Below are 15893 nucleotides of genomic sequence, written 5' to 3'. Positions count from 1 at the left end.
AAATATGTCAATCTACAGTAACAGCTATGTCCGCAAGCGTTTCTCTGAGAACCTAATTAAGTGCCGACTGTGTTTTGATAACTGACTTGTAAAAGTATCTGTTGTATTTTTGTAATGAATTAACAGCTGGCCTCCTTTGTATTAGGCCCTATCACATTAATTATTTCTTTTGAATTAAATAAAGGAGGTGGAATATTTAAAAAAAGTTAAAAGGCACGCAAATTCTACATACACCTCTCCCTCAATAACTCATGCACAACGGGGTCCACAAACATAGACTGCACTATAAGCAAGGTGCGTGTTACCGAGGGACCACAAAAAACTGGGAAAAAAATCACTTTGACATCAAGAAAACTGGAGGGGGGTGGGTGGGCGGTATTAGGGAACTGGGCTGTTTAATGACTGAATCCTCATATTACAATCACGTCGATAATAGTTTTTAATAACACGCTTTTTCTAATGAAGTTGTTTGTTATTCTGTTTAAATAACATTTTTTTCTCTCAAAATATCCAAGATATGAAAGATCGTTCCAACTAGTTTGAACAACCATCACGTGTAAGCGGAAAATCTGTGTAGTACGTCACTGCCTTTTGCTTTCTTGATCATTCTGGTTCCCTTCTTGGTATTTAATAGTATCTTGCCAAATCGGTAGTCCACGATATGGGAACTAGACTAACTGTTGATACACCACCAAACAAGATTCCTTCTTTTCGACATTTATTTCGTGACACGTTTACATTGAAACTCAAGTTTTTATTGTTCAGTTAGTACAATGTTAATGTCGTGATTTTATTTTACGAAGTATTCTTTTCACTTTGCTGCCTTGTTATCTTTGATCAGTTATAAAAGAGTTGGTTAATTTAAGGTAGTTTCTGTTACATACACAATAACGTTTATTACAGTGTTCGATTGATCAAATGAAGTGAGTTCACCCGACATACGACCGAGGCCACTAGATTTTAAGTTAGTCTGATTTTTGTGCCTTTTAACTTTCTTTTATTCCACCTCATTTTTTTTATTCAAAAACATAATTAACATGATAACATAAAGGAGCCCAGCTTTTAATTCAGTGTAACAATACAACAAATACTTCCGCAAGTCAGTTATCAAAACACGGTCAGCACTTAATTAGGCTCTCAGAGAAATGCTCGCAGACATAGCTGTTACTGTAGATTGACGCATTTTACGTTTAATTACAAGAGGACACATTGCACTTATTATGATGATTACACTTAAAAGGAACTAAAAGATGGAACTAGAACACAAATTTCAATTGATAACAAATTTATTTAATTTGTATTTATTTATTAAAGTACTGCCTCCACTCTGCATAAGTGAAATTTTCATTGATCGAAATTTCCTTAGATATCGTTAATTGCGGTGTACTAGGAATGTCGCTTGGAAAGAAAAAGTGAAAAATTGTATGAGTTATTTTCAAATTTGATATTTCATTGTGTTGATTAAAATTTCCAGGTCCCATCTACCATTTTCAATGATAAAACGAACGATACATCAAAGTTTCCGTTACCAGTTTTGATTGTGATTTTATTCAGGTTTAACCGATAGGGATAATAATTCTGGGTATTTTCGGGTTTAAAAAATGGGATCCACGCCTGACACTGTGTTATAAGCGGGTTTACGAGTTATCTGGGCACGAGTTATCGAGGGAGTGGTGTACATAAAATCTAGCAGCCCCAATCATATGTCCAGTGAATTCACTTCTGTTGATCAATCGAATACTGTTATAAATTTTATTGTGTATGTAACATAAACTACCTTTAATTAACTGGCTCTTTCATAACTGTGATCAAAGATAGCAAAGCAACCAAGTGAAACAAATACAGTAAAACCTGTCTTGAGAGACCACTGTTATGAGATACCACCTTTTTTGAGAGACCTGGACTACCATGCACCGATTTATTGATTATATAATGTTGTGACTTGTTATGAGAGACCACCTGTTTTAAGAGACCATTATTTGTTGGCAGATGGGGTGGTCTTTCAAGACAGGTTCTACTGTACTTCGTAAAATAAAGAGCTTGGTTTCACAGATACAGACATTGTAAACAAGCAATTTTCCGAGAATTTCTGAACTGGCACTTAGAGATATCCTCAAGGATGATAAGAATTTGCACCATTACTTTCAGTGACATCACAACATCAACAACATCACTATTGTACTAACTGAACAATACAAAAATTGAGTTTCGACGTAGGCGATTGTATCACAAAATAAATGTCGGTAGTTTTGGAGAAAAAATGAATCTTGTTTGGTGGTATATCAACAGATAGTCTAGTTTCTGGCTACTTTGACTCCTGACCTGCTAGTATACTTTTTAATACCACTTCGAGAACCAGACTGATCAACAAAACAAAAAGCAGTGACATATTACACGTTTTCGTGTACATGTGAGGGTTGTTGAAACCAGCTGAACAATCTTTTACATGTTGGAAATTTTGAAAAATAAATGTTATTTGTACAGAATAATGAACAACTTCATTAGAAAAAGTGTGTTATTAACAATTATTATCGACATGATTGTAAAAGGAGGATTCAGTCATTAAACAGCCCAGGTCCAACCCCAACCTCATAAGTTTCTTGATGTATAAGTGGATATTTTCAATTTTTGGAGTTCCCTCGATAACTCGCACCCTCACTTATAGAGCAGTCTGTTTGTGGACCCTGTTGTGCATGAGTTATTGAGGGAGAGGTGTATGTTTAAATATAGAACAATTTATGAAAAGTGTGCAGAGAACAAGGTACTTTGTGTGTTTCTGATTCTTAATGTAGCTTAAACAATTTGAGTCACAATGCTATGATATCTGCAGTGTGGCAGTTTATAGTGATATCTAGCAATGGGGCAGCATTCCGCAGACATGTAGCATAATTTCCCACCCAGTCACATTATCCTGACACCAGGAAGACCAGTCCTATCACTAACATAATAATGCTGAGCGCCAATCAAGGCAGCTGCAAATACCATTGGTATGACTCAGATGGAGATCACACCCGCGACCTCCTACATCTAAGGTGGATACTCAAATCAATTAGGTCACCAGAGCAGTCAGGGGTCTCAAGGTAATCAAAATCCCTAATAAATAATAATAATGACCTTATTTAAAGAGGGTAACACAATTAGCTAAAAACTAATCTACCTTGAGGCCCTCATACAAAGGAATTTATTTATTTAAGCTGCATCTCTGAAGCCACTGAATATATTGGGTTTGGAAGAAGGAAATAGAGTGGGCATTTCTAATCTCAGCTGGAATACTATTCCAGAGCAGAGTTCCAGAGTATTGGAAACTTTTTTTAAATAACTCCTTATTTGGTTTGGGAATTTTATACTGTTTGGTAGACATGGATCGCAGGTGGGGAGTATTACCAGGTAGCCTATACTGGAATAGTGATTGTAAATATTCAGGAGCACTATTCTGAGATATCCTGTACATTAATTTGGCTTTTCTCAAACAGATTCGGTCTTTAATAGGTAATATTTTTAACCTACCAGCTAAACTGTCCTTGCTTTCTTTCTGGATTGATATTAGCCCAAATGCTCTTTTTTGAAGATGTGCCAGCTTTGCTATGTTTTTATCATTTGAATTACCCCATACTGTACTACAGTAGTCCAAATAGGGTTGCATGTAACTGTTATAAAATAGTTTCCTGTGCCTTTCAGGGAGAAAATGTCTTATCCTACTGAGAAGCCATAAACTTGAATTGACTTTTTTACTGGTATGTTTGATATGTTCAGTCCATGATAGGTTATTATCTACCAGAACACCAAGTAGCCTATCATGACAGACTATTTGCAGATTTGTATCACTATCAAGATTTGTCCTTCTTTGCTGTGTTGAGATAAGTAATATTTTAGTTTTACCAGTATTTACCACCATGCCATTACATGTGCACCAGTTTTCCAGTTTGTTTAGTGCATTCTGTAAAGAAATTTCGAGCTCATGCTTTGTGTTTTGGATGTCTGACAATGTTGTGTCATCTGCATAGAGATCTGTAGATGATATTGAGTCTCTTAGTAAAAGTGGTAGGTCATTAATAAATAAAATGAATAGTAGTGGACCTAGAATTGAGCCTTGTGGTACTCCATATCTAATTGTTTCAGGTTCAGACGGAACATTATTTATGTAAACATGTTGTGTTCTCTCATTTAAGTATGAAGTAAACCATCTAATTGTTCTTTCATCACACTGGTAGATTTTCAGTTTCTTCAAAAGGATTTCATGATCCACCATGTCAAAAGCTTTCCTGAAATCTACAAATACAGTTCCTATTATTCTACCTTGGTCAAGTGCTTGAAGCCATTTATCAGTTAGGGAGATCAAGGCAGTCTCACAGGAATGGTTCTGTCTAAAGCCTGATTGATTAGGGTGTAACAGCAAGTGTTTGGTTAAATATGACATGAATGAGTCATGGACATGTTTTTCAATCAATTTTGACAAGTTTGGTAGTATTGAAATTGGTCGGTAGTTATCAGCATCATCCTTAGAACCAGATTTGTGAATAGGAGTTACTTTTGCAGTTTTCCATATTTTGGGGACAGATGAGGTTGCAATACTTAAATTAATTATGAATGTTATGCTATCTACAATAGCAAAGGCAGAAGATTTAATGAGTCGTGGACCACTCTGATCAAGTCCTGTAGCTTTCTTGGTATCAAGTTCACTGAGACATTTTTTAACAAAGTTTTTTGACACTGGTGGGATAGAGAAACATACCTCCTTTGAGATTTTACTGCTGCAGAACTTTTTCAGTTCATTAAAGTTGTTTTCTATCACTGGCTCTTTTAACTTTGTGGTAATGTTGATGAAAAAATCATTGAAAACATTTGCAATGTCAGTTTCATCAGTGACTATGGTGTCATTTACCAGAAGTGAGTGAATTTTATTTGTCTGTTTTTTGTGCGTTCCTCCAGTGAGTTCATTGAAGACTTTCCGAATGGAGTTTGTGTTGCTCTTTTTGTTTTCAAGTAATGATTGATAATAAGTTTTTTTAGCTTTTTTGATCATACTTGTTATTTTATTTCTCCATACTTTATATTGTGCATGGTTTTCCATAGCCTTGAATTTGTCTCGTGTTTTCATAGCATCTAGGATTTCAGTAGTAAGCCAATTAGGTTGAAAATCAGTCTTTACTCGATGTACTTTCAGTGATGCATGCTTAGATACTACATCCATAAATAAGTCAGTCCACACCCTCATGGCTTCATCTATGTCATCCAAATTTTGGATCATACTCCATGGAACTTTATATAGGTCATTGAGAAATTGTTCTTCATTAAAAGTTTTGAACGATCTGTAAGTGATCGTTTTATGTGTATTTTTCTTATTTTTCTTGCATTTAACCTTTCTTGTCAAAATAGTAGGATAGTGGTCACTAAGACCAACATTTGGTACATTAACACAAGCCACATTGTCTGGTAGGTTAGTATAAATGTGATCAATAAGAGTGCTTGATTTTTCTGTTACCCTTGTAGGCTCATTTACCAGCTGGTCTAGGCCTAATGATTCAATAAATTCCATCCAGTTGTTCCTTATTTGAGTATTGAGAAGGTCCTTATTTATATCTCCGAGTATATATGTTTCTTTCTCCTGTGCTAGAACACTTTCTATTTGTTTCAAAAAGTTATCATTCCAAAATGCTTTGGAGGAAGGTGGTCTATAAATGAAACCAGCTAGGAAAGATTTTGCATTATTTTGAAAAATTTCCACCCAGATACTCTCAATTTCATGTGACTCCAAGTCAAGTCGCCTTTTTACATTTACATCTTCCCTAATGTATACAACAAGACCCCCCCCCGCTGTCTCTCTGTCCCTACGAAATGGTTTATTGTAGCCTTGACAGTGAAATAGATCATCATTGTGGTTAGCATTTAATTTGGTTTCAGTGAGTCCTAAAACATGTATATTATTTTCCATGGAAGACAACATTAACTTAATCTGGTCTATCTTTCCCACTATACCTTGTACATTTAAGTGACCTATGTTAAAACCTTTTGTATTTAGTTTCATATCAATTACATGTATGTCATCATGCAATGGGGTACTCACTGAGATTGTTTCCATACTGCTTTTATCATTCTGACATCCTATTTCTATATTTAAATGTTCATATATATTAGCATCTTCAAAGTCACATACAAACCCTGAAAATCCATTTACATTTGCATCTACAATAGTGTCCACTGAATAGTTAGAGTCAAGAGTCCCACTGGGTACATTTAGTTTTTTTGTAAATGAAGCGTTGGCATTCTCCTCTTTGCCAGCTTCCTAATATGTATACATTGATGGACAAAGTCTTTGTTTGTGTCCATATTTATGGCACCTAAAACACTCGATCTGTTTGCCATGATGGCATACCTGTGTCAAGTGCCCAGTTTCCAATTACAGGGACTTTGATTTCTTATCCAGGGCTCTCTCAGAATCAAAAATAAGCAGAGAGTTGACAACTATTTTAAAAATTTACTCATTCAGTCACTCATGTTCTAAAAGGTTTTACTCACCAAAGAATAAACTATTATAAGATCAACTATTATAGAAAAATAAAAGTCAATGATGTCCATGATCTAAAATCCAATGACACTTCTTAAACTAATTACACGACTGAGACCTGGTTGTTTTCTCTATGGTAAACATTTATTAGAACTGAAGAGCAAGAGCATAATGTTTGTATGAGCTTGATCATAACAAATGGAAAACAAACTTCAGGTACAAAGCATACCTTCAAAAATAAAGTCTAACATATACTTTGACAGAACATTCACAAGATGCACTGGTAAATTCTAAATAAGCACTTGCCCACAATTAATTGAGTAATCTGAAATTCATTTTGCCACATAAAATGTTTACATGACATTTTGAGCATGGGTTATTGAATTTTCAACACCTGATAAGGTCTATAATTTTATATGCTGGACTCCAGTATTCCTGAAAAACTTGTCTACTTAATGGACTTCCATAAATGATACATAGAAATCTGGACATAACAGCTATGTTACACACTAAGGTTAGTGGTTATTATTGTTAATTATCATACTTACATGCACACGGTAACTTGGGAAAAGTTATATCAACTTTGATGTTCAGTTTCTGTCCCCTAGAAGTGTCAACAAACAGCTCTGGCTGGACATCTTTAGCAAGGAAGTAGTTGAACTCAGACACAAATAAGACAAACATAATGATGCCACTGACAATTGTAACTGAAATATTAAATGAATGCAACATAATGAACAATCACATTTTTCTTTTTTTAAAATGTAACCTGAAAAAAAAATTTTTTTATAACTGTTCAAATACTAACTGGTACATTCTTCTACAGAAAATAACTCTCATTTACCATCTACTGTAACAAGACTGATGTGTTATTTTCATATTAGCATGGATGCATTAATGTCAATTTGTAAACTATTCCTGCATCTTTTTAAATAAAGAATAATATGCCTAATTCCCAAAAATACAATTTTAAAGTTATACCCAATTAAAATGTTTTACCTGAGAAATTATTTCAATCTTTCTGCAATTCTTGGAAATATGTTTCAGATCAAGGCTAAATTGTTGCTTCAGTCAGAAGAATGTACTTCCCTTTCACAGACTTAAATTAGACTGGCAGCATCCTCATAAATGAAACTTTTGTTATGATTTAGGAATTAATTATGGTAAATGACTGCAACATAAATATCCTGGCCAATGTAGTAATTGGCATGAAAAGTGACAACAAATGTAAAAATGATCCATAACTGTTGATGATCTCCCATTATTGTTGCATGCACTGTACAAGTAGTTATACTCAAGGTATTTTGAAATATGCATTTTCAAGAAATAATTACCATATTTACCATATATATATTGGAACACCATAAATTAATTTTTAAAGTATTTTTACAGTATGGATGCTTCTGCTATATATACGGAGTTTGTGAATGCATCTTTTTTTGTTTATGTTCATGATGTAAAACAGGAGGAATAAATGATAACTGAAAACAATAAAAGATTAGTTTCTTTCATTTTATTATCAAATAAGCATTTTATTTATCTATTTTATTGCAACGTTTCATTTCTTAAGTATTGGGACATATGACCTAGGTGAATAAAAAATTTATTTTATCATGTCCCAATATTTATAGTAAATATGGTTTTAACTTTTGGATATTTAATGGGTACATACGTATCATTAGTACATATTTATAATTTCTTTCTCCCTAAACACTAGGACAGTCTTCCACAAGCTGACCAAAAAGTTCAAATCTAATAAAAGCATGAAGTCCAAATTTGCAGTTTTCTTGTCAACAAACAGGAATTTGCAACCAAGTCAAATATCAAAACATTTGTTACAGTACCTTAACTACATAAATGTTATGTTTTCTTCATTACTTCAAATGCATAAAAGAGACAATGAAAACATGCATCCCATGTTTTTCCTATATAGAGCAACAGAGGTCTCGCTAGGATTGTAAAACTAGGAGTCCAGGACTCCCATTTTGGTAAAAATAGGAGTCCCACCATTAGAGCATAACCGATTAGCATTTTTCTACTGATTTCCGATTCCGGATTTTGGGCATGAAATTTTTCCGATTCCGGATATGATTCAATTAATCGGAAATGCTAAATTAAAAGGTTTTTCAAATTAACTTTTTAAACCGTGTTACACACGTTTTGCATATCACACCGATGTCACAAGGGTCCCGCCTAATCATTTATGTCGACCAGCTGCCAGTTCCGACCCATTCTTTGTTCAACAATTAGTTGATCTTGCCGCCAGGCTTTAATTTTCCCGCCTTAATCATTTATGTCGGCAAGCGGCCAGTTCCATCCTGTACTTTATTCAACAATTAGTTGATCTTGCCGCCATGCTTTAATGTCGCGGTCAAATAAAAATAAAACAGGCTTTTGTTTGGTCCTATAAAGTTGGCCTCTTGCGGCGACTTAAATAAAAGCAATGAAATCTGATCGATTCTTGCATTTTCCAAAGTGATCGGTGATTGAAACAAGTTTATTGTGCTGTGAAAGTTTCCTTATTAACTTTATTTATATTTACGATTGTAAGAATCATTTTCTTTTAATACCTCATTAGCATGTGTCAATGTATTCAATATTATGCCTTCATTATTGAGGATGTTGACATAAACGGGTAGGACTGTATTATATATTTTAATAAATTTAAATCTTTCGGTCTAACTCAAGTATTATCGTTTCACCCCGTTGTGTTGACCATATTGGACTTTTCTGACTTCTTATTTAACTTTATTAACGCACTATCGAATGACACGCAGTTTTAGACACGGTGCTATAGAAATTCAACTTTATTATTTTTATTATCCGAATCGGTCGTTCCTGCCTTGTCCGACTCCGATTAATCGGAAGTTCATACTATCCGGTGGAATCCGATTTCCGGATCAAAAGTCGGTTATGCCCTACCCACCATCAAAAGTTGCAGTCCCTTCTTTTGTACAGAATCAACACAGACACTGAGTGCATCTATTTTTAGATGGAGAGGTTTTCGTAAGGTAATCACTCACTAAAATATAGCTTTTTAGGCAAATAAATAGTATCTGATTTGCTGTTTTTTTACTAATGCCTTCATAAATACATTTCGCTACATCACTAGAATTAACCGGGCTAAGGCGAGGGGCATTTTAAAAAAATATGGTATGGTCAGTCAATGTACCTCTTAAATAATCACAGTGCGAAGTTGTTTTTGCTTTCCTAACAGAAGAAGGCGAAGTTTACATTTTTAGGCCACTTGTCACCCACTTACAAATAGCATTTTGCCTAAGTCTCAACATGTCTTGATTCTGAGATTACATGCACTGCTTATTCCTCTACATTCGGAAATTAACAAAATAACGAAAGCTAAAGTTGTTTATTTGATGTACTTTTATAAATGACCACATGTACATCTCTGGGTCTTTTTCCCTCTGAATTCAATCACTGTAAATACATGTATCTACATCTTCCCATGCGGCTGCCCTGTGATTATTTAAGAGATACATTGATTGACCATACCATATTTTTTTTAAATGCTCCTCGCCTTAGCCCAGGTAGTTCTAGTGTTGTAGCAAAATGTATTCATCAAGGCATTGGTAGCTAGACCTAGCTTTTATATCAATTACATTGACAAACAAACCCTTTTCCGAGTAAGGTAGCTACTATCAATTTCCTGCATGCTATCCTTTGATGATAAAACAAATAAACTTGTGTTTTAAGATCAGAATTGGTGATCTGGATATATATTAACTTCCTCTTATACATTATTTTGTCATAAAATTAGTTTGAAACTGTAAGTGAACCAGTAGGCCTAATGGGAAATAATGGCAGACTTTGCTAAGTCTGGGATGTACCAGTTTATTAGAGTGTCTGTTTTCTTAAATCATTGGGTAAATATACTAATCATTGAAACCAAAGCCTAAGTATTATTTTATTAAAGATTTAACTTTAAAGTGCAAATTATGTCGGTCAAAAACATACAGGACAATGCTATGTTGTGGAATTCGCGAGATGCGCTTCAAGGTCTAAGCTGTTGTCTGACTTGACATGTAGTTGCAAAAATACTGGGAAAAACAGCAAATCAGATACTATTTGCCTAAAATTACTACAAGTATGTGTACAAATAAATAAACCATAAATGTGTGATCCTGTCAATGGACTGTTGTAATGAAGCTATATTATAGTGAGTGATTACATTATGAAACCCTCTCCATCTAAAAATATATGCACTCACGTCTGTGTTGATTCTGTAGGAAAGAAGGGACTACAACTTTTGATGGTGGGACACCTATTTTTATCAAAATATGAGCCATAGACTTATAGTTTTAAAATCCTAGCAAGACCTTTGATTTTACAAGACCAATTGGAATCAGTAACCCTAGACATACAATGTAAGACATAGCACATGTTGGTTTTGTTTTAGTCCTATGTCTTACTATCCAAATAATGGCCTTGTATAGTGTGTTCTAATGTTGTTGACATCGAACCGAGTAGTCAAAATTTCAGGAATATCTCACACATTTAGCAGCATATAGCAACTTGACATGAAGTTGTGAAAATACGGGGAAAAACAGCAAATCAGATACTATTTGCCTAAAATTACTACAAGTATGTGTACAAATAAATAAACCATAAATGTGTGATCCTGTCAATGGACTGTTGTAATGAAGCTATATTACAGTGTGATTACATTATGAAACCCTCTCCATCTAAAAATATATGCACTCACGTCTGTGTTGATTCTGTAGGAAAGAAGGGACTGCAACTTTTGATGGTGGGACTCCTATTTTTATCAAAATATGAGTCATGGACTTAGAGTTTTAAAATCCTAGCAAGACCTCTGATTTTACAAGACCAATTGGAATCAGTAACCCTAGACATACAATGTAAGACATAGCACATGTTGGTTTTGTTTTAGTGCTATGTCTTACTATCCAAATAAAGGCCTTGTATAGCGTGTTCTGATGTCGTTGACATCGAACCGAGTAGTCAAAGTTTCAGGAATATCTCACACATTTAGCAGCATATAGCGACACTCTTCCACTAATTTATGTGTAATTAATATGCTTAATGTGCTGTCTTTATCCTGGCGGAATGAAAATATGACACTAGCAAATGGATGCATTTTCATGTTCCATTGACATACATTTGAATTTGTTGCAATGCGACAGTAGTCAAGATATGCTGAATTATGTTTATGTAGATTGATGTGACAGATATGTTTCTTGAAAGAAACAAAACGTTACTTTACAGTTCTAATAGGCATAATATATTTTTATTCATTGTGTTAAAGAATATTTCAACTTAACCTGATTTCAGCATTCCCGGCTTTCATCACTTTCCAGCCAAATGAATGTAGGTCAATGAAACTTAAAAACAGGTCCATTTCTTTTGTGAGAATTTCAATTCATTAGAGAAAAGACATCAGTGTAAGGAAAGTCTGACAAAAACATTATAACTTTATTTTGTAAAAAAAAGTGTCATTATTGGTTGCTAGTTGTGCGTGATATTTCTGGAAATTTAATTTTTGTGATACTGTTAGTCGACATCAAAACACGCTACACAGCGACGTTATTTAGGCGGTAGGACCCATCACCCACCCTCCAACAAAAATATCGGGTGATGTGTGTCTTACGTTGTTGGACTTCTGTAATCCATACTATAAGCTTGTGAAACCAGTTACTATCGCCAACACTTTACAAGCCCTATACCATATATGCAAGTGATAGGTCCAAGCCTCTAGTAATGCATAAAACTCAACAAAGTTTGTATTTGCCGAATTCAACTGACTGGCCTAATTCAGCTGCCCTGTGCTATATAGTCACTTTCATCGAAATTAAATAACGCTGTAAATGATACGAGTTCTAGAAAGTGAATTTTAAGTAGCTGATTTAACGTCATGAGTATATCAAACAAACATTCAATTGTCAAACAAAATCGAAAGATTTGTAAGCTGTTTGTACTAATGAAACATGACAGGTCAAGCTGGATACAATATTCTACCGGGTAGATTAGCTTACCCGCAGCTCCACCGTAAGTTTTCACTCGAAAATCTTCTAAAGTTTTGGGATATGCGTCGAAACGCCGTAATTTTTCCAGAACATCTTTAGCTTGCATTTTGGACAGACTATTAGGTTCAGGTCGACTTCATAAATTTGGAATTATTCATCCATACCACCCGTGAAACGTGTCCAAATTTCGAGCGTCTGAAAGCGGAATTAAACAACCTATTTCCAAAAAAACGAGTATCCAAGGGAGATAATCAATTTACGCTGCATGGCGGCTAAACAACAAATTCGCAGATTCCCAGTCTGTAACCTTATCGCTCACTCAAGCTTTGCTTACTTATTAATTTTATAAATTAAAATTGCCATATGGAAAAGAAACAAAGAAAGTGTTGTTTTTTTTTCCACTGGGCCAAAATCGTAAAATTATACAACATGTTTACACTTTAAAGAGATGAGACATGTGAGTTGTATGATGATCCCGATACATGATTATATCATGATATACTCTGTGTGTGTGTGTGTGTGTGTGTGTGTTGTTGTTGCTCTTTTCTATAAAGCGTTTTTTCTTTGGGGGGGGGGGGTCATTTGGGTTTTAACGCCAATTTTCAGCAGGTGATAGGCTATATACAAAGGCGGTCAATATATTTGTGTATAAACCACGGGAAGCTCCAGGCAAACTTTCTTACATAATGAATCAGTCTTTATATGAATACGCATTACGACCTTATGAGAAAACTTAAGTCACTTAATAAATAATAAAAAGGGACTGAATGTTTCAAACAAAAGACTTTCGGTAATACCTTTTAAAAACACAGTTAAGTGTATACACATTATGTATTTCGAGGAAACAAAAATAGTCTAAACCTTGTGACCGTATAATGGATAAATACCTAGTTTTTCAACCACGCACCCTATGAATGACGGATCATTTCGAAATTTCAGTATATCGAAACTGCAAATAAAATGGGGGAAAATAGCCTCTAGCAACTTGCCGGAAAACTTACATGTACGACTTTTTTTTTCGGAGCTACGCCCTTTTCTTACATTTTACAATCAAGCGTAACTAGTATTAGGACAGAATTTATTAGTAAAAGAAATAAGATTAAAATTTTCTTTAAATAGTATTAAAAGTAATTTTTCATTAAATTATATTTAAAGTAATTTTCCATTAAAATATAATGAGATTAAATTCATTTATTTCAGTATTACAATTATATACTATTTAATAAAGGTTGCGCCCTTATGAGCAAAAAGGCAAAACTCTCTTGCACTAAACATTTTTCTTGTATCGTAAGTCAGCAAAAAAAAAAAATGCACTCGGTAAGCTGTGTAGGTCGCTGAACTAACGAATTCGGAAAATTCCCTCTGAGTGGGTAGATAAGCTGATGTAGCAAAATTGCGGTAGTCTGTAAGAAACTATGAAGTCTCATTTTGAGATTCTGGCGTTACTCAAGAACTAGACGTATGATCATATTTAGCTGCGTCCTGAGAAACCTCCTAAAAAGCGAGGAGATTTGTTTGAGGAATTAGTTCGTTCGTCGGAATCTCAAAGAGGCTTGTAAGGTACCGTCTGCCTACGATTCTTTTTTTCTTCTTCTATATTATAGTGAATTTTAGTGTCAAGATGTTAATCTAACATGGGTATGTTGCAACATTGGATCATTTTAATATTTTTCTTTACTATTCTTTAATAAAATGCATTGGAAAGTTTACATGTTTGAAGAACTTGTATTTACTTGTAATTGTATTATTGGTTATAGTATTTTTTTTATATAAATGACGTTCGCTACCAACTTCACACTCAGTAATAGTTAATTCAGAAATAAATTACTCTTTAAATAATAGAGTTTAATATGTTGACATTTTGAGATTAAATTCAGTAAAACATATTTCTATTAAATGATTGCGGTATTAGTCTGAAATATTAAATTTTAGATTCATTAGCTGTCGTGAATTTATTCGATATTTAATTATCTGCATTGTATTTTAAAAGGCAGAAATTACACAAATGTATTATGTTGGTAAGTAAAGGAATGTCGTAGCTTTATATGCATCTCTTATATATGTAATTTCAGTTTATGTAGATTGATACTGGAATGTAATTTTATATGTTGAGTATTTCAATAAAATTAGTCCGTTCGTCAGAATCTCAAAGAGGTTTGTATCTTTACAGGATTCCCGTACCTCCGCTTGCCATATGGCACAAGATGCAGCCATATCTACACCGTCATAAGTGACACCACTTTTAAGAGAGCTTGAATTTCTTCTTCTTCTTCTTCATCTTCTCTCTCTCTCTCTCTCTCTCTCTCTCTCTCTCTCTCTCTCTCTCTCTCTGGTCATGGAAAACAGCATTACTAAGAGTTTATCAGAACACTATTTTCACAAAACTAGTATAAGGCATCGATACGGGAACTTAGTAACTTAAGTCTACATATGTTACTATGAGTCCATGGAAAATTAACATTAGGGATGACGTTATAGAACTTCAACGTAAGGGGTGGGGTGGATGGAGGGGAATTTACCATGGTTGTGATGATGTAGCACCCGATGGATATATAACATGACGAATGTCACTAGGGCATCGTATGGAATTGTGACATTATGGCTTAATTACAGACAACAGCCACAATTAATATCACTAATATTTGTCATTTGTTCAGCACTTATACGTTCTGTCAACAACCATAAAAATGTTACAACTTCTAAATTGGTCGCAAGGTGTATGTTTTTTGGGGTTTTTTTCTCTTTCATACCAGGTGGGTTAAATTTTGGTTTTTGTTTTAAATAATAAAACAAACGTACGGTGGTCTATTACCGACAGTTAAAGAAAATAATAAATTTGTGATCTCTTCGCTTGAAACAAGATACTTTTTCTTCTCTCCGTAAACTGTTTACAGAACAATGTTAGACCCTACTATATGATTTTACATTTGGATGTCTAAAAAACAAATTCCAACTGTCGACCGAGTGTTGTATTATTAAAGTTCCAAGTTGGTAAAGCATGATATATAAACTAAACTAATATATATATATATATATATATATATATATATATATATATATATATATATATATATATATATATATATATATATATATATATATATATATATATATATATATATATTTGTTACTGAAGTCTGATGTTCAAACAACTTTTCTTTGTAATAAAAATGCAAGGGTGTGTCGATCTCTTTAAACATATGCCGCCTCGATCTCAGATATTATTTGCTATTTTTAATGGAGACAAATATAAATGATGTAACAACCTGAACGTACACAATAATCTCGCTTGACGCCAAATTCTGACCTTATTTGACATGTGGCAATCTCTCTCTCTCTCTCTCTCTCTCTCTCTAACAGCGCAGTACAATAGGTAGCAATTAACT

General features: G+C 34.0%; 1 protein-coding gene across 1 annotated transcript in view; it reads right to left on the bottom strand.

The window, feature by feature from the left end:
* Positions 1-12724, bottom strand: part of LOC149783701 (endoplasmic reticulum-Golgi intermediate compartment protein 3-like) — a 70415-nt gene extending 57691 nt beyond the window's left edge. Inside the window, exons 1-2 of the mRNA XM_089931943.1 lie at positions 12517-12724; positions 7054-7212 (exon numbers count right to left, since the gene is read on the bottom strand). Coding sequence (XP_089788069.1) covers positions 7054-7212; positions 12517-12613 — 256 coding nt within the window. The 5' untranslated portion in view covers positions 12614-12724. The remainder of the gene's footprint in view (positions 1-7053; positions 7213-12516) is intronic.
* Positions 12725-15893: the final 3169 nt, after the last annotated feature.

Source organism: Sinohyriopsis cumingii, chromosome 14 (genome assembly GCF_028554795.1).
Source record: "Sinohyriopsis cumingii isolate HCF-2022 chromosome 14, ASM2855479v2, whole genome shotgun sequence".
NCBI classification, from domain to species: domain Eukaryota; kingdom Metazoa; phylum Mollusca; class Bivalvia; order Unionida; family Unionidae; genus Sinohyriopsis; species Sinohyriopsis cumingii.
The sequence above is the reverse complement of the archived record's forward strand: the minus strand, read 5'-3'. Positions and strand labels throughout refer to the sequence as shown.